This window comes from Mustelus asterias, chromosome 5, assembly GCF_964213995.1.
Source record: "Mustelus asterias chromosome 5, sMusAst1.hap1.1, whole genome shotgun sequence".
Classification (NCBI taxonomy): Eukaryota; Metazoa; Chordata; class Chondrichthyes; order Carcharhiniformes; family Triakidae; genus Mustelus; species Mustelus asterias.
The window spans coordinates 68,088,549-68,111,638 of NC_135805.1; the positions used below are offsets into that span (position 1 = coordinate 68,088,549).

General features: G+C 46.4%; 1 protein-coding gene across 1 annotated transcript in view; it reads right to left on the reverse strand.

The window, feature by feature from the left end:
• ccn6 (cellular communication network factor 6) overlaps window positions 1-23,090 on the reverse strand; it is a 29,406-nt gene that overhangs the window by 283 nt on the left and 6,033 nt on the right. Inside the window, exons 2-5 of the mRNA XM_078213549.1 lie at window positions 7,800-8,089; window positions 5,412-5,641; window positions 3,140-3,170; window positions 2,241-2,434 (exon numbers count right to left, since the gene is read on the reverse strand). Of these exons, the coding sequence (XP_078069675.1) occupies window positions 2,241-2,434; window positions 3,140-3,170; window positions 5,412-5,641; window positions 7,800-8,089 (745 nt within the window). The remainder of the gene's footprint in view (window positions 1-2,240; window positions 2,435-3,139; window positions 3,171-5,411; window positions 5,642-7,799; window positions 8,090-23,090) is intronic.

The window sequence follows — 23,090 nt, forward strand, 5'->3', positions numbered from 1 at the left end:
GAAAATAAATGAAAAATGTATTGCACATTTGTGTTCATTAATCAAAATCCATTCAGCCAGTAGTTATGTTATTTTGCAAAATTATTCAAGACCTGACTTCTTTGCATGTAATTTAGCTCTTAGCTCTATTTTTACCACCTATGCTTACAACATTGCCAATCTTGAAGAGGCAGCTAAAAGCAAAGAACTATTACTAAACCGAACCAAAAAGTTCCACCCCTTGAGGTAAGCTGTCTGACAACATTGAAGTGGCGATACCAGAAATTGAACCATTACCCAGATTTTTTTTTTACTCATTGCTAAATATCCTAAATGCAGTTTCAAAAAATGCATCGTTCTGAAGGATTTTTAAAATCTTTTTATCCTTCCTTCATGTAAAAAAATATGGGAATGAGTTTATTTAAATGTTTAACTTAACAAAACATTCGCAAATGTTTTAAGAAAACTACAGGCAGAAAATGTCCATAAAACCAGGACAAATTCCATGCAGCCAATAACCACCCCTTCAGTCTATTCTCAATCATCAGCAAAATGATGGAAGCTGTTGTTGACAGTACTATCAAACAGCACTTACACAACAATAACCTGCTCACTGACATTCAATTTGGGTTTCTCCAGGGCTACTGCCCCTAACCTCATTACAGCTTTGGTCCAGACATGGACAAAAGAGCTGAACTCAAGATGTGTGGTGAGAGTGACTGCCCTTGACATCAGCCCAAGTGTCATGGAGCCCCAGCAAAACAATGGGAAAAGTTAATGCTAATAAGGGAGAAAACCCTCCACTAGTTGGAATTGTACCTAGTACAAAGAAAGTTATGGTTGATGGACGTCTATCATCTCAGTTCCAGGTCATCACTGCTGGAGTTCCTTAGGGTTGGGTCCTCGGCCCAACCATCTTCAGCTGCATCATCAATGACCTTCCCTTCATCATAAGCTGAAGATTGCACAATGTTCAGTATCATTTGCAATTCCTCATATACTAAAGCAGCTTGTGCTCATATGTTGTCCAACCTGGACAATATTCAGGCTTGGACTGATAAATGGTAAGTAACATTCACACCACAAAAATGGCAGACAATAGATATCTCAAATGAGAGAAAACCCAACCATCCCTTCTTGACATTCAATGGCAATACCAGCATTGAAGCTCTAAGTATCCACACCCTAAAGGACTAATACTGACCAGAAACCTAACTAGACCAGCCATATAAATACCTTGGCTACAAAAACAGGTCAGAGGCTGAAAATTCTGCAGAGAGTAACTCACCTACTGACTTTCCAAAGCTGTCCATTGTCTAGAAGGCATGAGTCAGGAGTTTGTTGGAATACTCTCCACTTGTTTTTTTTCAGTTAAACAAATGCATGGGAAACAATTGTTCCCTGCTGCATTCTCCACTCAACACCTCAACCAATCAGAGTCCGCTTGCCAATCAATCGGCATCTTTTTTTCATGCAACAAAGGAAGCTGCACCAGCCTAAAGAGGGAAAGCTGAGTGGAATTCCCTGGGAAACAGGGTTGTTCCAGACATGCCCCAAATCCATTTCTGAAATGGAATTGGTGTTCCCTTTGAAATTTGGTATTTTCTATCTGCTCTAATAAGTGCAAGACAAAAAACTTTGAGGATGTGTTTCTTTTTCAGCATGTCTCTATTTTCCAGTTTAAGGGGCTGGAGATGTAGATGCTAGAAAAGAAACCTCCTCACAGGGAGATGAAGTGTTGCATTTTGAAAGTGGTTGATCTCCTTTTCTTCATTTCTTTGGGGCTTGGAAGGCCAACAAAGGAAGCTGTACCAGCCTAAAGAGGAAAAGCTGAGTGGAATTCCCCGGGATATAGGGATGCTCCAGACATGCCCCAAATCCATTTCTGAAATATTGGGTTGTGCAAGGAAGAAGAGCCTATTTATCTGAATTGGAATTCAACTGAGCATTCAGGTTCACACATTCTGCACCCACTCGCTTTCTGAAAAGTCCTAACTTTCAGCTCTTCTCCAATCAACAATTTCAAGTACTGTGAATTCATGGGTTCATTACCTGTGAATCCCATCTGAGACTACCTGAGAATGTCTGTTATCTTCAGATGGTTTTTCTCTGTGGTACATGAATATATATATATATATATATATACCTCTTTGTACTCAAATTAACCTTTTCTTTCTCTTTCTCTCACTCTCCACTACCCACCTCCCCACCCAAAGAAATACTGCTGATGTGACTAGTAGATAATTTCAGAAGTGATTTACCTTCATATTTTTCAATAATCTTGTGTCACAAGGTCGAATAAAGCACAGTCTATTTTCTCTTTCAAGTTCACATTTGCTGTTGTCATTTGTCACTCTGACTGAGATTCCTATGTCACAGGATTTTGAACATGAGCTCCATGGAGTTGTTTGAAGCAGACATTTCTTCCGCCATATTACTGGTCTTGCCTTATAAACTGGTAATATAAACAAATGTAGGCCTGAGACACACCAACACAGACATTGATTTGCTTTCAGATGCAAATTTAAGGCCCATGGTATTAAAGATGAGGAAATGGCACAGAAAGAGTAAGGTGGCTGAAAGATAGAAAGCATTGATTACATGGACTGTGATGACTTATGCCTTTTGGAAAACGCCTGTTTTTACCTTTTTGTGTAATGCCCTCTTTGAGACCAGGGAAACTGCTGAGTATTCAGAAAGGAGTAAATAGATTTCCTAACAAGCAGCAAGAATTGTCCATGTGCCTAAGGTTGCCATGTGAATGAAAAGCAAAGGGTAAATAGAGATTGAATTGCAGTGATGTTGGGTGTTTGGGGCAGACAACTTAGAATTCATGTATGAGCAGAAACGAGCAAGGTTCTCAATAAATTAATCATGTTTCTGTTTGGCAGTTCAGACCAGATCCTGTTTCTGAAGCAGGTCTCTGAGAATCACAGCATCATAGAAGTGTTACGGCGTATAAGGAGAATAGAGCAGAGACTGTGTTATATAGTTGGAAAGAACAGAGAGCCGAAAACCAGGTAGATCAGGGAATTGTGATTTGGACAAGACCTACTGCTGCTTTTCAGGGATGACAGAGCCAACCACACCATTAAAAGGAATGGAGAAGGGAGTCTCTAGGGATTCTGTGCCATCAGGAGTGCTGTGATCTGAGTGAGACAGTTCATAAGTATGTGCCTTGCTGATGTCAACTGCATCCGTGGTGAGAAACTGCAGGTAGTGAATGCAACTCAAGAGTAGAAATAATTGAGTGGGAAGTGAGAGTCCCTACCTAATGGAGGTCGAGTTGGAAAGACTGTGGGATTGTATGTGGTGCCTCGTTTGTGAGGAAAGTAAAGCAAGTGCTTATAACTACACGACCCGTATCTTTGGTGTATCGACTATTTAAAGTGAAATTTACCTCTATTATTTGGAGTATCCTTTGCCTGTAAATTTATGTTTGAATTATGTTGGTTTTAAGGCGGTAAGTGAAATCTTATCCATAGATTTTCTCTTTGTTGGTGTCGTGGGGATTATTTACTTTTAAAAGTTATCAGTCTCTATGGGGAACCTTAACAGCATTTTTCTCGGATTAGCAAGACATAGCTTGTATTATGCTTTTCGGATCTGCCTATACAGGAATGATTTAGGATGGAAATAGAAAACTGCTAACAACAGCAAATTACAGAGCATTACAAACTGTGAGAGAGAATGGAGAAGATTACAGGATATAGTGAGATTAGGACGTCAGCAAACACATAGCAACTACAGTAAAATAGTTTGGAAAATAGCAGATGAATTTGTGATCTAAACAATAACATTCTCAGTGGATTGTTAGGACAGAAATGAAGGGGTGCAGATAAAAAAATTCTTTAAAAGGAAGAATGTAAAATAACATAAAAAGGATTAATGGGTTTTATATAAAATAATTGCATTCAGAAGTCATTTCAGTACTGCAGCATGGCCAAAATATATTGCTAATTCCTTCACATTACTTGAAGGCATAAAAGCTTTGTGGCACACAAGAATTAATTGGGTGGAACCCAACTCACCAGTTATCAGAACCAATGGGATTGCCCAATATACCCTATATTATTTCATCATTTTAATGCTAAATTTACATGGCTTAATAAAGCATCAGTTGTACAATTAATACATGTTCAGCTAAATGAATTATTTAAATATCGTAACCAGGTCTTTCCAAATCCCATCGAAATAATGATAGAGTAGAATCTTTTTCCAATGGGGGTTGCGATTTTTTACGGCAGGCATACAAGGAGCACCCAGGAGACCCAGACATTGGGTGGGGGGCATCCGATCTCAAAAAGGAGCCAGTAATGGAGATGTTGCTGTCTTCTTGCCCAATGCCTGAGCAAATTTACCTTCCACGCTTTGAAACCCGTCCATTCCTGAACCCCTCCTGTCAGCCTCAAAATCTTTCCCTCACGCCACTTCCCTACCCGCAAACTGCTAGCGGAATCCCATAAAATTCTGCCCATAGATTTGGAAGGAACATATAGTGGTAATACGGTTTCCAAAGTTTAATATGGAGATGTTTATATTGCCACGTACATTACTTCTTTGCTCCTTCCCATTCCAAATAGAAAAAAGCTTGCAAGTTTGTCAAGTTATAATGATGTCCTTTTTACTTCACATCATAATTTTACTAAACGGAGCTGCAATTTGTGCATAGAATTACTGAGGTTTACCAGACTGAAGCAATTCATTTGACCAAACATGTTTTGCCTCGCTGCTATATCGAATCTTTACAAAATCAAATCTCCTCCTTGGACAGGACAAGTTGTTCTGATTACGTCATCCACATAATATTTAAACAAAATTATTCAAAGAAAATAAACGTTGGTGTTCTAAACCCAGATTTCCAAAACCTCCCATGTCTTATATAAATAACGTAACTTAAAAAGTAAGCAGTCTTAAAAATCACCTTTCTCACAACGATATTTTTTTAAAATGGAAATGCTAAAATTTCACATTCCTCAAATGTTAGAATCAGCTATCCAAAGGCTGCAATGTAAAGTATTTCTATGCCAACATTACATGGTCTGTACTTGCTGGCAATTTTTATTTTTATTTATTTGGATTTTAATTCCCCGTTTGCCTGCTTGATTCTCTTTTTCTTTCAGATCCGCACATTTGCAGGCTCCTTCAATATCAATGCTGCTCTGTATTTTTTTTCAGAGTGCAGCTGCCAAATGGGGCCTACGAGTATTCCAGGCTATTCTATCTTAAGCAGAAACATCTCATTTTTAGCTGGCTAATAATTGATCAAGTCAATCTCACGCCTGTCAAACAAGCAGAAGAGCTATCTATTTACTCGGCTGAGTGTCATCAATTGTGCTATTCCTTTGTAGTTGAGGTATATACATCTCCAAACTCCTGATTGAGTGAGCTTATTTAAATCACCTACCGGACATTACTCTATATGTTGCTACCTGCTGATTCTTCACTCCAGTCTTATCACAAATGGACTTTTCACAGCAATATTCAGATATCTTTATGGCCTTGGGATTTCTACACTGGCCAGCTGCCAATTTCTTTGTACAGGTGGGTGTACATCCAAATGCACCATTCACACATGTGCATTTATAGTGACAGTGTGGCTGGAATGTCTGCCCGTGCCTGTAATAGATTCCATTTGACTCACACCCGACTCCAACAGTATCTAAAGAAAGCAGAGTAGTTTGAAAAATTAATGAGTAAATATATAAATTAGGTGTCAAAAATAAAATTGTCAATCTCAATTTTTGAAAACCTGTAAAGAGATAAGCATTTCACTATTATCATCATGGGTTGTGTAACGTTCTAACTGACTGATTTTTGTGGCTTGCAAAATTATAATAATTGGGTAGTGAACTACCATGTTGAGAATAGGAGAGAGAATATTCTAGATGTTGTAAAATTTCTGCTTACTTGCTATCAGGTAAGACATTGTAAAAATGACAGAAAAAGGTTTTGACAAAACTTTCACCAGCCTGATACGTATTTATCTAGAAACAGTTGGCCACATACTCAAAACCCACCATTATTAGATGCAGCTAAATGAATATTTGGGAGTTCTCTCACTTGGTTGTTGTATTTGAACAGAAACATTGTTGAGACTTAGACAAATAATTTAAACATTGGCAATGTTTTATTGGGAATTCTATTACTCTCCCACCAAAGTGACTATGAGTAGGTGAAATTCAGTCCCCTTTCTTGTTACTGCTACAAGTTGAAATCTGTTGTGTTAGCACGGTACATAATTAGGGAGGCATTTGTTGCAGAATTTCTTTTTTCAAGCACAGTGAAACATTTGCTGTAAGCGTGCTTTTGCCGGTGACCTGGAATAGTGAAAACTGGAGGCTGCCAATTTGTGGTTTTTATGATAAAATAGTTAAAATCGGACTTTTTCCGTTACTGCAGAACAGGGGCTCTGTGTTTGAACATTATCGATCAAGTTCTACTGTTTGAAAATATGGCACATGCACAGATTGCTATCAAGTACAAAAATAGCATAACAAATTGCATTGTAACAATTGTTTTGTATTTTTAAAGTACACGATATATAGTGATTTTTCTTTGACCAAAATGTAATAGTAATCCAGAGTCGCTCAGCATTTAAAATGAGACAGTAATCATGTCCATTCAGGAGCTCAGATGATGCGAAAGGCATGAGAATGATACTGTTTGCACTTTACGATGAACTCCCAAAAATTCACCAAATAGTTATACACAACCTATTGAGTTTTCTTGTTTTTGTTGCTGTTGAAAATCTCACAAGTGTAGAAGTAGAAGGAACTTTGATTTTCCTACAGTATTAAATTTATGATGTTGGTTGTGGACCTCTTAATGTCAATAAATAGGCATTGAATTGTCCAGTCATTCAGTTGCTGTGTTCAAGAGGGGTATAAAGCTTAAACGTCCCCCACAGTAAAAGTTCTCCCAACTGTCTACCCAATATCATTCTTCCATTCAAATCTAACTGGAGGCAATCCCACTATTTTAGTTTTTACTATCCATACACTTTTCCCCCCTCCTACTCCCCTTTCCCACCTGGCACCCATTTTATAATGTTATTTCAGCACACATGCACTATCTATATTATTCTGCTCACGGCATTTCACTCTTTCTCACCATTTCACTTATTGCATTATCTGATCAAGTTAGTAAAACAGAAGGCTCGTGACAGGCACAATTTGCACTGAAGTACCTGGGGAATCTAAAGGATTTTGCAACATAAAATTGAGAAAATACAATGGCTGAAAATTTCCCGTTTCATCTGCCACAGGAATCATGGCGGGCGAGACAAAAAGTTTGGCAGGCCATTTAAAAGTCCACTGAGCTCAGGCAGGAATTTCCAGTCTTGGGACGAATGTGGCCTGAAAATCCCGCCCATATGTTTGGAAATTGGTAGTATTCATTCCATCACATCCCGAAATTTTTTTCCATCTAATCATGGGATATGGTTGTTGCTAGTAAGGCCAGCGTTCATTATCTTTTCCCAGGGTCCCTACCATCACAGGTGCCAATCTTCAGCCAATCTGATTCACCCCACATGATATCAAGAAACAGTTGAAGGAACTAGCTATCTTCTTAACATTCCCACTGTTTCATCAGTGTTGGGGATCTAAATCCTGGAGAGTTCCTAGCAGCACTGTGGATGTAACTGCACCAGATGGACAGCAATGGTTCAACTCAGCGGTGGCTCACCTTCTGAAGGGCCATTAGGGATGGACAGCAATTGCTGACCTTGGCAGTAACACCCACATCCCTTGAAAGAATAAGAAATTCATTATTTTCATAAAAAATGAACAGGGAACTATTGTTCGGTTTCAACTTACATGCACATATTCCAAATTCGTACTTAGGTCTATCGCCAGAATAGTCACAGTACAAATTCTTGTGAGGGTCACAAGTGTCAGCTTCAGTGCAGAGCTCCCCAAATTGCTTAGCACAGGTTTTGCAACACCCACAGCCATCAGTAACCAGGCTTACTCCAGGTAAACACAAAGGTTTGCGTGAGCACTTGCACGGCCATTTGCAAAATTCTCTGCGTTCAGGGGTATCTTCGAATTCTGCTGTCTTCCTTCCAGTTTTGACAATTGCTCGTTCCGCTTGACCCTGTTGTATCCTGCATAAGAACTTAGATACAGTTAAAACTCTTGAGGAATGTGATCTTGTCTCAAGGGCGTACTGTCCCTACTTCTAAAAATCAAATAGTAACAAAAAAATAACATTTACTCTCTTGTCCTTAGGGACAGTTTCCACTTGCTTGTGTTAGTGATATCGGTACAAACCAGGCAGAGTCGGTAATACCAATGCATAAAATCAGGAAACTTTAAATGTAGGTGGATTGCACCCAAACAACTCATAGTCATCTTTTCTGCAGTCTTTTTATGCTGGTTTAGGAATCAATTCGCCTGAATTAAGTCCAGCTCACTGGCCTTGTCCCTTCTCTCGCCCCCCCAACCAAAATGTCAAGATTCCACCTCCAATTCTGCTTTTCTTTCACACACAGCCACTGATTGACACATTTTAAGTTTTTAATCTGAAAAATATTGAAGGAATTGAATGTGAAATCCAAGAACTAAATTACCATTTTGTCTGTTAGGAGTCAGGTCAATCTTGAGATTGATGATAAACATCACCCGAGTTGAACAACTCTACAATAGCAATGTTCCTGTAAGATGATGTTTTTTCAACCTGGGTCCCCTGGAACTCAAAGGATCCCAGAGCATCCCTAAGTCATTTGAAAATTATACTAAATTTTGCGAGATATATTGTTCTAATATTTAATGAAAAATAATAATTCCTTCATTCAATAGTGGTTTACTTTGTTTTCGTTACTGTTTTATAAACTTATATGGTGGGAGAAAGGGGAGGAAAGAGAGAGGGTTGGGATTCCAAAGAATTTCACAATATGTTATAGGATTGCTTAACCAGTGTTACAAACCACTGCTGTAAACAGCCATGGTGAAGATTTTTGAATCATATGCCATCATTTCACCACTAGGTGGACCATTTGCTCTTTGTATAACATCTCCTGCAAATTGTTATGCCAATAGCTTGGGCCATAAAGCTATTCCAAACAACTTTCCCTTGAACTCTGGTTCACGAAAGCATAATAAATGCTTGCTTTGTATACAGGCCCAAAGTCCCTAGAAATGTTCTAATATAGCCACGGAGAACAAGATGTCTATTATGAAGACATGGTTCCTGGAATGTACTCCATAAAGTAGAGGCAATTACATCATTTTGTCATGCTCGTGCAAGACATGGGCACAGACATCACCTGTGAGTCAGCTCTGGCAGGTTGCTGAAAAACTACAAGTTCACCCATGATGTCCTTCCATCTGCGAGTTGATCCCGGTTGGAAGTATTCTTAGAGATTTAATCACTTGACCTGCTGTGTTAAACCGTCACGCCCAGTCAAATGGCCCTTTGTCCCAGCCCCAGGATTGTTATAATAGATATAAAAAAAACAAAGAAAATGGGCAACATGGTGTCACAATGGTTAGCACTGCTGCTTCACAGCGCCAGGGACCCGGGTTCAATTTTGGCCTCAGATCACTGTGAGTGCAGAGTTTGCACTTTCTCCCCATGTCTGCGTGGGTTTCCTCCGGGTGTTCCGGCTTCCTCCCACAGTCCAAAGATGTGCAGGTTAGGTTGATTGGCCAGGTTAAATTGATGACCTTTAGTGTCAGGGGGATTAGCAGGGTAAATACGTGAGAAAAAGAACAGAGAACAGTACAGCACAGGAAACAGGCCCTTCGGCCCTCCAAAAGGTTTCGGGGATTAGGGCCTGTGTGGGATTGTTGTCTGTACAGGCTTGATGGGCCGAAATGCCTCCTTCTGCACTGTAAGAATTCTATGATTCTATGAAAATGAACACACCGACACAGATTTTCACCAGTCAGGAATTTTCCCGGCTTGCTGCACCCGCCTTAGTGCCCCAAATAACAGGATCTTTGTTCTGGGGATTGGGGGTTTGGGAGCAGGTGTGGAGGGGGTGTGCGTGAGGCGGGTGTTTGTTGGATTTGGGCTCCCGCTCCGGAGTCAGTTCAAGTGCTCAGGCGGGCTGGTTAAAAGGACCACTCCAGTCCCCCGGGATATTGTCCCAGTTGTTTTTATACAATGTACGGCCCTGTAACTCTCACATTCCCTAAAAACTCATCCCTACAGGCAAAAATAGGTTCTGTGGCAAATGAAGTTGGGACTTCCGGGTCTGGGGTCCCAGTGCCAAGTTTGGATAAAGTGTGGAGTTTCCATGACTCCGAATCTAGGTCGCTGTTTTTAACACTTCTTTGATTTCTCTCCTCACTTACATCACAGGACTATGCTCCGGGTCAACAACGAATGACTCTAGTCTCCGAAAATGTCACCCACAATGTTACAAGTTTACAGTATATGGTTCAGAACAACCAGTGAAAGTTATATTTAGAAGTAAGTAACAATATTCTCAGATTCAACTGGGAAATAAGTTTGATACTGCTCAGCTCAGTTACTTCAGGACAGTTCAGTTAGTTATTTTTTATCAGAAATTACAAAGGCCAACATGGAGAAGGCATGTTGTTTGGATCATTATAGTCCATTCACTTAGGAAGACATGACATTACCCCACCGTAACAACCAATTGTTTCTCAAATGATTCCAAAGTGCTTTTACCTTCACTACTCTGGCAGTTCAGGTCATGTATGAACAGAAACTAGCCTTTTACTAGCTTGAATAAGTATCCTCATGTTCCACTCTTGCAATTTATTCAAAGATAATTTTTGTACTTGTTCTATGTTCAATGGCATTTACTATCTTAGGCCATTTACTATCTTACTATCCCAGAGGCCTAAGGCTGGTGAGGTCAGAGGCATCGTGCACCCTCTGAGTGGAGAGCTCAGGAGTGGCTGCCTGCCTCTCCTCTGTCCTTTAGGTGCCTATAGATCTCCACTTGATTCCTTGAGAAGGGGCACCTAGATGGAGGTTGAGGTACCCTGTCACCATCTTCTGTAGCCATAACGAAACCTCACTCATGGATACTGTAGTGGGTTGCGCATTTGCACGCATCTCATAGAAATCATAGAAACCCTACAGTACAGAAAGAGGCTATTCGGCCCATCGAGTCTGCACCGACCACAATCCCACCCAGGCCCTACCCCCATATCCCTACATATTTACCCACTAATCCCTCCAACCTACGCATCTCAAGACACTAAGGGCAATTTTTTTAGCATGGCCAATCAACCTAACCCGCACATCTTTTGACTGTGGGAGGAAACCGGAGCACCCGGAGGAAACCCACGCAGACACGAGGAGAATGTGCAAACTCCACACAGTGACCCAAGCCGGGAATTGAACCCAGGTCCCTGGAGCTGTGAAGCAGCAGTGCTAACCACTGTGCTACGGTGCCGCCCCATCTCGGCCAGAAACAGGTCATTCTGCTGGGCAAGGGTCTCCATAGCGCATACCACTCTCGCCATGGAGGTGCTAATGCCTGTACAACTTTATCAGAAAGTAGCCAGACTCCTCCACTTCACGTGTCACTATGTTGAGGGCCTCCCATATCTCTGGCTGACTCTCCCTGCCTCTTGCTGAATATCAAGCATCCTGAGTAGGATCGGTCCCAGAAGCTCATCATCCGACTCAGACTTTACCGGGGCCTTTTCCCCAGCAGTCCTCAGAGTGCCAGTGAGCTTGACTGTCTCTGCCTTCTCCTGCTGAGGAATCGTATCTGTACAGTGAGTACTAGAAAGCAAAGACCTGCCTGAACTAACTCTTGAACCCACTGAGGGTGTCTCCTGCACCCTCCGTCATCTCTGGGATGACGGAGGGTGCAGGAGACTGCTGTGATGGCTCTTTAGGTGATACGTCTTGTTCGCCCTCATCTTCCTCACTTTTCTGCAAGCTGCCGGATGTGGTGGAGTTGGCCTCAGGCGGTCTGGCCTCACCCTCTTTTGGTGGATCCGCAATTGTGAGAGGAGTGAGTGACTGCATGGGCTGCCTCTAAGGTGGCACCATGCATCAGCCTTAAGTTGTTAAGTACAGACATTAAGATTTGTTCTTTACTGGATGGAGGCCAAACATCAACTTCACCAGCTCCATATGCCGGGGCATGATCCTCCCGCCAGCTTGGCATCCTGCTCTTCATATGGCACCAGGTGCCTGAATACTGGCATGCCCCCTCCTAGCCTCTCACTCTCACAGTTGTGCAACATTTTTTCCTGCAGAAAGGTTTGAGAGCACTTGGGTTGGAGGTGGGCTGCACATGTTGCCAGTTGACTGGCTTTGGTGTGCCACGCTGATAGCTCCACTGCACTTCAGTGGCAGCACCGTACGATCAGTCAGCTCATGCACATGGCAGGAATAGGCATCTGTTGTGTTTGCTGGTTTCCTCTACATCAGACCAACCCCTTCACCACCCTTACTGCAACATCAGCTCCCTGTGGCAGGGTTAGTGACCTGCAATCATCCCTATACCTGAAGAGCAGGTGGTCTTGAGGGTGCCCATCCCTCATATTGTGGGCGCTGTGGGGAAGGGCAATGGGCTACCTGACATGTTTTATGTATCCCACTGAAAGCATGACCTGCGGCGTCCTCAATATCTAACCCATGTTGTGAAACTGAGCCACGCAGAAAAGGATAATTTACAAAATCATTTTCCTGAACTGGAGCCTCATCCATCAAAGCACACATCAAAACTCTCTGCTGTGCCCTCGGTGATCTTCATAAATTTTCACTGGGCAGATAATTCGGTGGGATCCAGATTATATTACATGTTTGGATCTTCCTTTAAATATTTTCACACACTATTGTTGGTCATTTACATTATCTGTCTTAGGGCCCTATTTTACCATTTTGATTCGAAGTGCTAGGCAGAATTGAAATTGGGAGTGTTTCAGATCCAACTTTTAGACCCGTTCTCTGGTGCCCCCGTACGCACTCTATCTGCAAAAATATCAGCGATTCCAAATCACACTGCCCAAGCCTATGGGCGGGGCTTAACACATCCGAAATCCTGCAGCTCCAATCGGCGCCTCCAACTGCGCGTGCGCAGAAAAAAAAGATAGAATAACGCTCCCCTGCCACATCCCTCCTGGGCCGGATAATGCCTCCACCTGGCCCCCACAGACATTGCCCCACCCCCCCATAATATTGCTGACCCCCTTATCCCCCCCACCACACTGACCGATCGTGGGCCCCTCCCCCTGCCTCCCCCCACCGATCTCAGGCAGAGTGGCAGTGGACTCCCCCTTTCCCCCGACTGATCTCAGGCAGAGAGATCCACCCTCCCCCTTCCACCCTACAGATATGAGGCAGAGTGATCCCCCTCACCCCGGACCCCCCTGCACAAAGCCCCCATCTCCTCCGGACTCCAATGGCTCCGTGTGACACCTCCCTCTCTCTCCCCTGTCCCCAATCATTGAGGCACTCATCCACCACCCCACCCCCCCTCCGCCTCCCTGTCAGCACACCCGCCAGTGCTCACTTGCCTTCCCCTCAATGCTGACAAGCAAACTGCATGGAACTTGCTGGAATGCTCTGCCAAACTGCCTGCAGCTGATCTGCCCTAACGAGGGGCAGCTCCATAAAAACTCAGGAATGGACAGGCATTCCTGCACAAAATGTGTGCGCGACCAGCGACCGCCCCCCCCCCCCCCCCCGGCTTTACTGAGGGCGACCTGGGGAGACTGCTGGATGCAGGAGAGGTGAGGCGGGACACCCTCTTCCCCCCAGGAGGATGCAGACTCAGGGGGAGCTGATGGAAATGCAACCTGGGAGGGCACTCGCCTCCCAAACTGCAAAGCAGTGCTGGAAAAAAGTCAATGACCTCATCCGTGCAGCAAGGGTGAGTGCTGAACACCATCTTGCATCTTCCCCCAAATTTCCCCCAGATCCTCCCATCCCCAGCACCCTGCATGCTTCCAGCTCCTGACCCCCAAGCCACCTCCTTCCTATCCCCCCAATGAGCCCCACTGCGCCTGCCCTCTAAGGGCCATCACCTGATACTCTGCAGGAATCACGCCATAATTGCTTTCATGGCTCCTTCTGTCTCCACAGAAGACCGACCAAAACAACCGTGAGAGGGCAAAGACAGGGGGTGGTAAGCCAGACCTCTGGTTTCCTCACCCCCTTTGAGGAGTGGGCACTGGAGCTCTCCAGAGAAGGGGAGACACGGGCAGTCAGCGACAGCATGGTTGGGCTGCCAAGACATGAGCACCTGTCATTCCTCCACTCACTTTGAATCAATCTCTCGGGGGCACGAGTTTCGGGTGCGAGGGGCAAGATTTAAAGGAGATGTACGAGGCATGTTTATATGCATAGAGAGGGTAGTGGGTGCCTGGAACTCACTTCCGGGGGAGGTCGTGGAGACAGATACAATAGTGATCTTTAAGGGGCGTCTTTACAGCTATGTGAATGGGATGAGAATAGAGGCATATGGTCCCCGGAAGGGTAGGGGGTTACAAATCAGATGGGCAGCCTGGTCGCTACAGGCTTGGAGGGCTGAAGGGCCTGTTCCTGTGATGTAATTTTCATGGTGCTTTGTTCTATTATCAATGGAGAAATATGAATCACGTGTTTGGCATTCCGGATTCCTCTCCCTCCCTCGCACTTAACCTTGCGTCCTGTGTTGCAGGGACAGATCCGGATGCTCTGGGGCCTTCTGGACTCCAGGCCCCTACTGCAGCTCCCGCCCATCCTGGTCAGGACAGCTCGGATGAGTCCTCAGAGGATATGGGTGAAGGGACCTCCGAGGGTGGCACTGTTTTGGCGTCAGCTTCCACCTCACAACTCACCATCCCAGATACTGACACATCGGTGGGTCCAGTTAGTGGTGAGGCTTCTGGGTCACTCTCTGGTGAGCACGACACATCTGATAATGTACATCGGGTGGTGGAAGGAACGTCCAAGGCCTCTGGCACGTGGGGGCCTGCCGGAGGCGAGGACTCAGCTGGCCCCAGGCTACATGCTGGGCCTCTGAGATCACTTCTCCCTCAGCTGCTGGAGATGCAGCAACAGAGCCAGGGAATGCAGGAGGGGCTGACGGCCACACTGGACCAACTGTGAGGCTGTTGGGACGAGTCCCAGAGCTTTCAGGTGGACCAGCTATTGCCTGTCTTGCATGCTTCCCAGGCCAACACTGCAAGGGTGGTGTCTGCAGTGGAAAGCCTGGGGCAGGGGATCCTCACCATGGGTGGCAGGCTCCAAGTGATGGCCGAGTCACAGCGGGCCACAGCTGAGAGACTGAACAGGCTTCTCGAGATTCTGCGGCCCACGGGGGTGAGAGGGTCAAGAGTTTGCTGGAGACCCAGAGGGACAGCACTGAGACACAGCGGGCTACGGCAACAGCCCTTGAGAACGTGGCCCAGTCGCGGAGGTTCATGGCTGAGGGGTTGCAGAGCATGGCCCAGTCTCAGACGTCCATGGCTGAGGAGATGCAGAGCATGGCCCAGTCTCAGAGGGCACTTTCTGCGACCATTGAGAGGTGGCCCCCGACTCAAGTGGCCATCGCAGAGGGTTCGACCACCATGGGTAGGAAGCAGGCGGTCCTCCAGGACTGGCAGTGCCAGATGGAGCTCACTGCAGAAACACCGCCGTCCCATGGAGTGACCCAGGGGCCCACAGGAACCCCAAGGGAGAAGGAAGGGCTTGGGCCCACGCCAGGGCCTTCCAGCCAAGAGACTGTGGCTGTGGCTACACCTTCTGACTCCTCTCTTCCTAACACCGGGGCATCTCCGGGGCAGCGGGATGAAGAGGGTGTCATGGAAACATCCCAGACACGTGGAAGCAGGTTAGGGCTCTCAAGGTCCGGGGCCCCCAGAGGACATCCACCACGCGCATCACAGGCCACGGGGCGAGGTCGGCAGCTGGCGCCCTCCACCTCCGATGTACATTCTGCGGAGTCACTGAGACATAGTGATAGGCCACGTAAGGTTAGGAAGTTGTAGTTGCAATGAGATGGCCCGGGTGAAGGGCTGCACTGGTTAGAAATATATTTAAGCACCTTAATGTTTTCTGTTCACACGTTTTTATGTTAGAACGTCTTATTCAAACACCTTTATTGCAATAAAAAAAAATTTCACCACCCACCTGTGGCTAATTTATCTCAAATAGGAATCCTCTTCCATTGATGATTGCCGGAGGGATGCTTCATGTTGATGTCAGTTGGGCCCCCAGACCCCATGAGTGATTCCCTCCCGTCCTCCACCCCACCTGCCCCAGTGCCCTGTATGGAGGCTTCAGATCCCTTACCCACTACACAGACGTGTAGTGGCCCAGGTGCCAGCGTGCATGCAGAACTCAGGTAGGAGTCAGACTGGTTTGCATCAGGGCATCATCACAATGGTGCTTAGCGAGTCGTCATCACCCTCCTGCCTGCCAAAAAATTCGCTAACACAGAGTACCCAGGCCCACTACTCTGGTTGACAATGTTGCAGGATATAGAAGGAATTTGAGGGGGGCAATGGAACCCACAGATACAAACCCCTAGCGGGTGAACCACCTGGTGATCAGGGCCTCCCTTGCCACCCTCGCATGCCTCATTTGGACTGCCAGCCCTCCAGTGCCTGGTTGGTGTTCCTCCGCATGATCTTCCCCTTCTTCCTCCTCCTCCTGCTGGTCATCCTCCCCAGCGAAGCCTGGCTGGTCAGCCTCCACGTCCTCCTCCTCCTCCAATATGTCACCTCTCTCTAGAGCCAGGTTGTGCAAGGCACAGCACACAACCACTATGCAGGAAGAGATCACAGGGCTGTATTGGAGGGCCCTGCCAGATCGGTCCAGGCACCAGAATCATATTTTGAGGAGCCCAATGCACCTCTCCACTACTGCCCGGGTGGTTACATGGGTCTCATTACAGCGGGTCTCCGTCCCAGTCACAGGCCTCTGCACAGGCATCATCAGCCATGTCCGAAGCGGGTAACCCATATCACCCAGGAGCCACCCCCGCAGCCTGGGCTCCTCCTCAAATGCCTCCGGGATGTCCGAGCTCCTGACAATAAAGCTGTCGTGCACACTGCCTGGGTGACTTGGGCAGTCATGCGTAATGTTCATATTATGGTCACACACTAGTTGAACATTCAGGGCGTGGAATCCCTTTCTGTTAATGAATCTCCAAGAATTCTGTAAGGGGGCCTTGATGGCGACATCTGTGCAGTCGATGGCTCCCTGTACATTAGGCATCCCTGCAATGGCTGCAAACCCTGCAGCCCGTGCTTCCTGGTCTAGGTTAAATTTGATGTGCTGCCCAGCCTGGGCATGCAGGGCTTCTGTGACCTGCTTGCCACAGGTGTGCATAGCTGATTGGGAAATGCTCCGCTCGGTGTCTGGAAAGAGCCAGTCATAGAAACTCTACAGTACAGAAAGAGGCCATTCGGCCCATCGAGTCTGCACCGACCACAATCCCACCCAGGCCCTACCCCCATATCCCTACATATTTTACCCACTAATCCCTCTAACCGATGCATCTCAGGACACTAAGGGGCAATTTTAGCATGGCCAATCAACCTAACCCGCACATCTTTGGACTGTGGGAGGAAACTGGAGCACCCGGAGGAAACCCATGCAGACACGAGGAGAATGTGCAAACTCCACACAGACAGTGACCCATGCCGGGAATCGAACCCAGGTCCCTGGAGCTGTGAAGCAACAGTGCTAACCACTGTGCTACCGTGCCGCCCATAAAAGTTCAGTGCGGGTGATATTTTGACAGCCACCGAGAGTGGGTGACCCCGCCCGCCCCCAGGTGCCAGGTCCTGCAACAGGTGGCACAGGTGTTGCACTGTCTCCTTTCGGAGGTGGAGACGTCGGCTTCCCATGGTGTCCGACATCCGTTCAAATGTGGGGTCTCTGCTCCCTCCTCCTGCGTCCCTCTCTGGGCGAATGGCAGCCACCTCCTGCCTCCGGTCATCATCTCGCTCTACTCCTGCAAGTGGTAAGGCCCGGGCCTCCTGTGCCCGCAATTCTTCCTCCAGCTCCTCCTCCTCAGCTCCATCAGCAACCAAAAGAACAGGAAGATCAATCGGTTGCATCGTAAAAGCCATCTCATCTCTCTGAAGTGGGACGGGGGGGGGGGTGTTGGAGATGGTGAGGGACACATGTAGAGGTTAAGGAATGCTGCTTGCCCTAGCACATCAACAGTCACAGCCCCCCCAATTCCCCCAGCCACATGCTCCCCACAATCACAGCCCCCCCAATTCCCCCAGCCACATGCTCCCCACAATCACAGCCCCCCCAATTCCCCCAGCCACATGCTCCCCACAATCACAGTCCCCCCAATTCCCCCAGCCACATGCTCCCCACAATCACAGTCCCCCCAATTCCCCCAGCCACATGTTCCCCACAATCACAGCCCCCCAATTCCCCCAGCCACATGTTCCCCACAATCACAGCTCCTTGCAAAGCTGAGAGGTTGCAGCAGTGCAATTTGCAAGGACTTTGTGCACATCCTTCAGCTGGAAGTGAGCTGACTGCACTGGAATCCAGCAGCACCACACGACCCGAGGTCAGTGCTGAGACCCGTGTCTGTTCTGCAAGTCGGACATCAGAGACCCTGCAGAGCAACAGCCCCCCTCCCCCCCCCGCCCCCCCGCCACACACACACTCGCAGAGCCGCCACCGACCCGAGAAAGAAAATGGCCTCAACAAAAGGACACCCGTAAGTAGCAGAGAGCCGTCGGATGCTATGCACTTACCTCCTCACTAACCCTCACTGATGGAGCGCCCGAATTGGATTTACATGGAGCATGTCTGCTTCGCGCTGATTCCCGATTGGCGAACGCAGTGGTAAAGGGGGAAGTGTTGGTAAAGTTGGGTGTGCAGCCCATTAGTTCAATTCAAATGCATTTAAATGACCGTCGTGCCCGTTTCAGGTGCGGTTCCGATTGTGTCCATTTTTGGGCCAGGTAAAGGGGAAACCGGCGCAGAGGCAGGTGCGGATCGCGCTACTTGCCTCATGCCCGACTGTACCAAATTTTCACGCCCAAAAACGGGCACAACTTGACGGTAAAATCGGGCCCTTAGCTTCCAAATGCACCTCTCTATTCCTTCTGAAGGTGGGTTGAGATTATGCTGTCAACGTGCCCTTAAATCATGATGGTGCACTAATGTCCTTTAGGGAAGGAAATCTGCCATCCTTACCTGGTCTGGCCTACGTGTGACTCCAGAGCCACAGCAATGTGGGGAACACACATCTTCTGAGATTTACAAAATAAATTGGGATTCATGGAATTAAAAACAAAATAACAGACTGGAGAGCAAATAATTTCCACAGTAGGGAACAGAAGGTTGAGAAAGTTATGTTTAGGGTTCGGGTTAGTGGAGCGCGGTGCTAAGTTACTCTCCCGTGAATGTTGGCACTAATCTTGCAGCTCTCGGGCTGAGATATGAGTGAAGAGTAATCTTGTTTGGAGTGAAGAGGCAGCTCCTCTGTAGTGTCATGCAGGAATAATCTGGATGAAGAATTCTGGCAAATCTTCACTCGTTTTCCTAATGCACAGCAATGTCTGTATTTTTTTGGCACATCATTGTGTAGCCCACAACATGTAACAAGCCAAACATGTACCAAAACAAAGTACCTGAATGTTGTGTGGCCAGGATGATCTTCTACCATTGGCTGGAACAATTCCCTTTCTTACAGATCTGTGTCCATAACAACTGTCTTTTTCAGAGTAAGATTATGGTGGGGGGTTCTCCCAGCCCCCTGCACTGCTCTAGCAGCGCAATGGGCTGGGAGACATCAGCGGAGGCCGTCTCGCGGGCGTCCCGCTGGGCGGCACAGCCTCTATGTGTCTCCAGGGCCAGGATTTGTAGCGTCATCAGGTCTGCACCAGAAATTCTGGCGGAATTGATTTCAATATTTAAATTTGAATTTCCATCCCATTAGCGGGCCTGGGACTGAAGTCTCCAGGCCTACTAGCATCTCCCCCCACGCCCCCCCCCCCCCCCCCAACCCCCCATCCCTGTCCCCCGGCCAGGAGTGGTTCACTCCAGCAGGGCTTACTACTGCTCCCCACTAATGGGGAAGAGGTGGCCTGACCCCCCTGGAGGGAATAGGGGCCATGGAGGCGCACCAGGAGGTCAGGGTTAAAGGGGGTGCCCCCTGGCACTGCCCAAGGGACAAACTGGCAATGCCCAAGGAGCACTCTCCCACTGCCCACTGGGCATTGGGCAGTGCCAAGGGGGCAGGGCCGGGGCCTAGTGGGGGGCCCCGTTGCCACTTTGCATTCGGGATTGGTGGCAGAGAGATGGAGGATGGCAATTGTGCTGGCCATCTGGGTGAGGGGGTTCGGGGCTACTGGGGGGTCCAGGGCTGCCTGGGCGGGGGGGGGGGGTTGCCTACATCGGGGCTGGCTTGGAGAGATCCGGGAGGCCAGTGATCAGGAGTTCGGGTTCAGAAGGCCAGCGATTGAGCTGGCCAATGATCTGGAGGCCGGCAGTGTGGGACCACTTCTCATGTGCCAATCTCGGCGCTGACAGATCAGCGCATGCGTAGTGGCCCGTTCAACGCTATGCTGCTGGCCTCTCCAGCGGGAATAGGCCCCGACCCTTGATTTTCAGAGGGAATCCTGCCAGGGCACTCTGCAATGCTGAGTGTTGGAGATTCAATCTGAAAATCCCGCTAATAAAAATCAGCAGGAGTTACTCCCATTTTCATGCAAATTGGGGACTTACAATTTATTTGGGAGAATCCCGGCCATGGAATGTGGATCATGTTGAAATCAACATTAATATCTGGACCTGCCCATGCTGAACATCTCCTTTGGTCCAGCTTTTCTTTGCTCCAAAGCCAACAGATAGAGAAAGATGGTCAACAACTAACCATAGGTCCTCGTTAGGTAGAACTCAATTACCATTAAATTCTTTGACTCAAACTCAAGAGATGGAAAATGGGGCATGGGAACCAGGAGGTATTACCAGAAGGAATACCAAGGTGCACCGAGTATTAGGAGAGATAGACAGCACTAGATTAGGTAATAGTAAGTTATTAGATGGGGTCAGAGTAAGGGAGAAAGTCATAAAAATCAGGGTTACTGTGCATGTATATGAATGCACCTGCTGTGGTTAATATGTGGGTCACATGTGCAGACTGATCAGTGGAAATATGATTCTGTGGTTATAGCAGAAACCTGGCTCAAAGAAGGGCAGGACTGGGTGTTAAATATTTCTTGATACAAAGTGTTCATGAAAGGTAGAAAGGAAGAAAAGTGGGAGGAGTAGCAATATTGATTTAGAAGAGCATTTTTGTGCTGGAGAGGGAAGGGTCAAAGGTAGAATTTATTTGGCTACAGTTAAGCAACAAAAGAGGTGCAATTGCATTGATTGGTCCTGGCAGGGCAAAACCATGATTCGGCAGGGGACAAGACTAGCCCATTGCACTGGGGGTGTGCTGGCGCCTGCGATCGTGGTTTGCCTAAGCTAGGGTAAAGGATCAGGGTAGACAATGAGGTTAAACCAAGGCTTTACCTGATGCAACCTTTCAAAGCCACCTCGGCCTTTTGGTGAAGATGAAGCATGAGATCAAGCCCAGGATGAGGTACAAAGCCTCAGCTTGGATCTTGTTTGTCCCTCATGCAGGGACCATAATTGGATTTAATTTGAATTGGCTTTATTGATTAGAAATAAAGTACCAAAAGGTACCAATAAAAAATATATTTTTTAAATTGACTGGTGTAGTCCATAGGCCTCCATGGAGTGGAAAGGATAAGAAGGAACAAATGTGGAAGGAAATTACAGAGGGGTGCAAGAATTATAAAGCAGTTATAATGGAGGACCTTAATAATGTGAATATAGTCTGGGATAGTAATATAAAGGGCAGAAAAGGGCAAGAATTCCACAAAAGTTTTCTATAACAGATGTGTCTAGTCCAATGAGAGGGGAGGCATTACTTTAAGGTTTATTTATTAGTGTCATAAGTAGGGTTACATTAACACTGCAATGAAGTTACTGTGAAAACCCCCTAGTCGCCACACTCCGGCGCCTGTTCGGGTACACTGAGGGAGAATTTAACATGGCCAATGCACCTAACCAGCACTTCATTCAGACTGTGGGAGGAAACAGAAGCACCTGGAGGAAACCCATGCAAACACGGGAAGAATGTGCAGACTCTGCACAGACAGTGACCCAAGCCAATCAAACCCAGGTCCCTGGTGCTGTGAGGCAGCAATGCTAACCACTGTGCCGCCATGCCATCCTGGACTTGGTTCTTGGAAATGAAGTGGGCCAAATGGGTCAAATATCAGTAGGAGAACATTTATGGGACAGGATCATTGTATCATATGGTTTAGGTTCACTACAGAAAAGAACAAAAACAATCTAGATTAAGAATAATTAACTGGAGAGAAACCAACCTCAATGGGGTAAGAGTGAAACTGGGTCATATAAATTGCAGCCAAAGGTTGACAGGAAAAGTAGTGACTGAATAATGAACTAGCTTCAAAGAAAAGATAGTTTGGACACAGTCAAGGTATGTTCCCTTGAAAAGGGAGTGCAGGGTAAACAAATCCAGAGCTCCCTGGATGAAAAAAGATAGAAATTAACATGAAGAAGAAAAAGTGTGCTTATGACCGATGTCAGGTGGACAATGCAATGAAGAATCAGGTTGAATATAGAAGAGTCAATGGAGAACTGGAAAAGCAATAAAAGAAGCAATGAGGAAGGATGAAACGAGTCTGCCAGCTAATGTAAGATGGAACACCAAGGTCTTCTATAGGCATATGAATAGTAAAAAGGTGATAAATGGAGAAGGAGGGCCTATTCGGGACCAAAATAGGGATTTATGAATGAATGCAGCTGGAAAGGTTGAGTTATTAAATGATTACTTTGCATCTATATCAAATAAGAGGATGCACCCAGATAGGTTTACAGAGGAAATAATTAATACACTAGAAGCATTTAAAATTGACATGATGTATTAAATAGGCTGTATATAATTAAAGTTGATAAAATATCAAGACTGAATGAAAATGCATCCGGGGACACTGTGGGAAATGAGGGTGGAAATCACAGAGATATTGGCTGTAATTTTCCAGTCTTCCTTCGACTGAGGGGTGGTTCTAGAAGACTGGAGAATTGCGAACATAGAATCATAGAACACCCACAGTGCAGAAGGAGGCCAGTCGGCCCATCGGGTCTGCACCGACCACAAT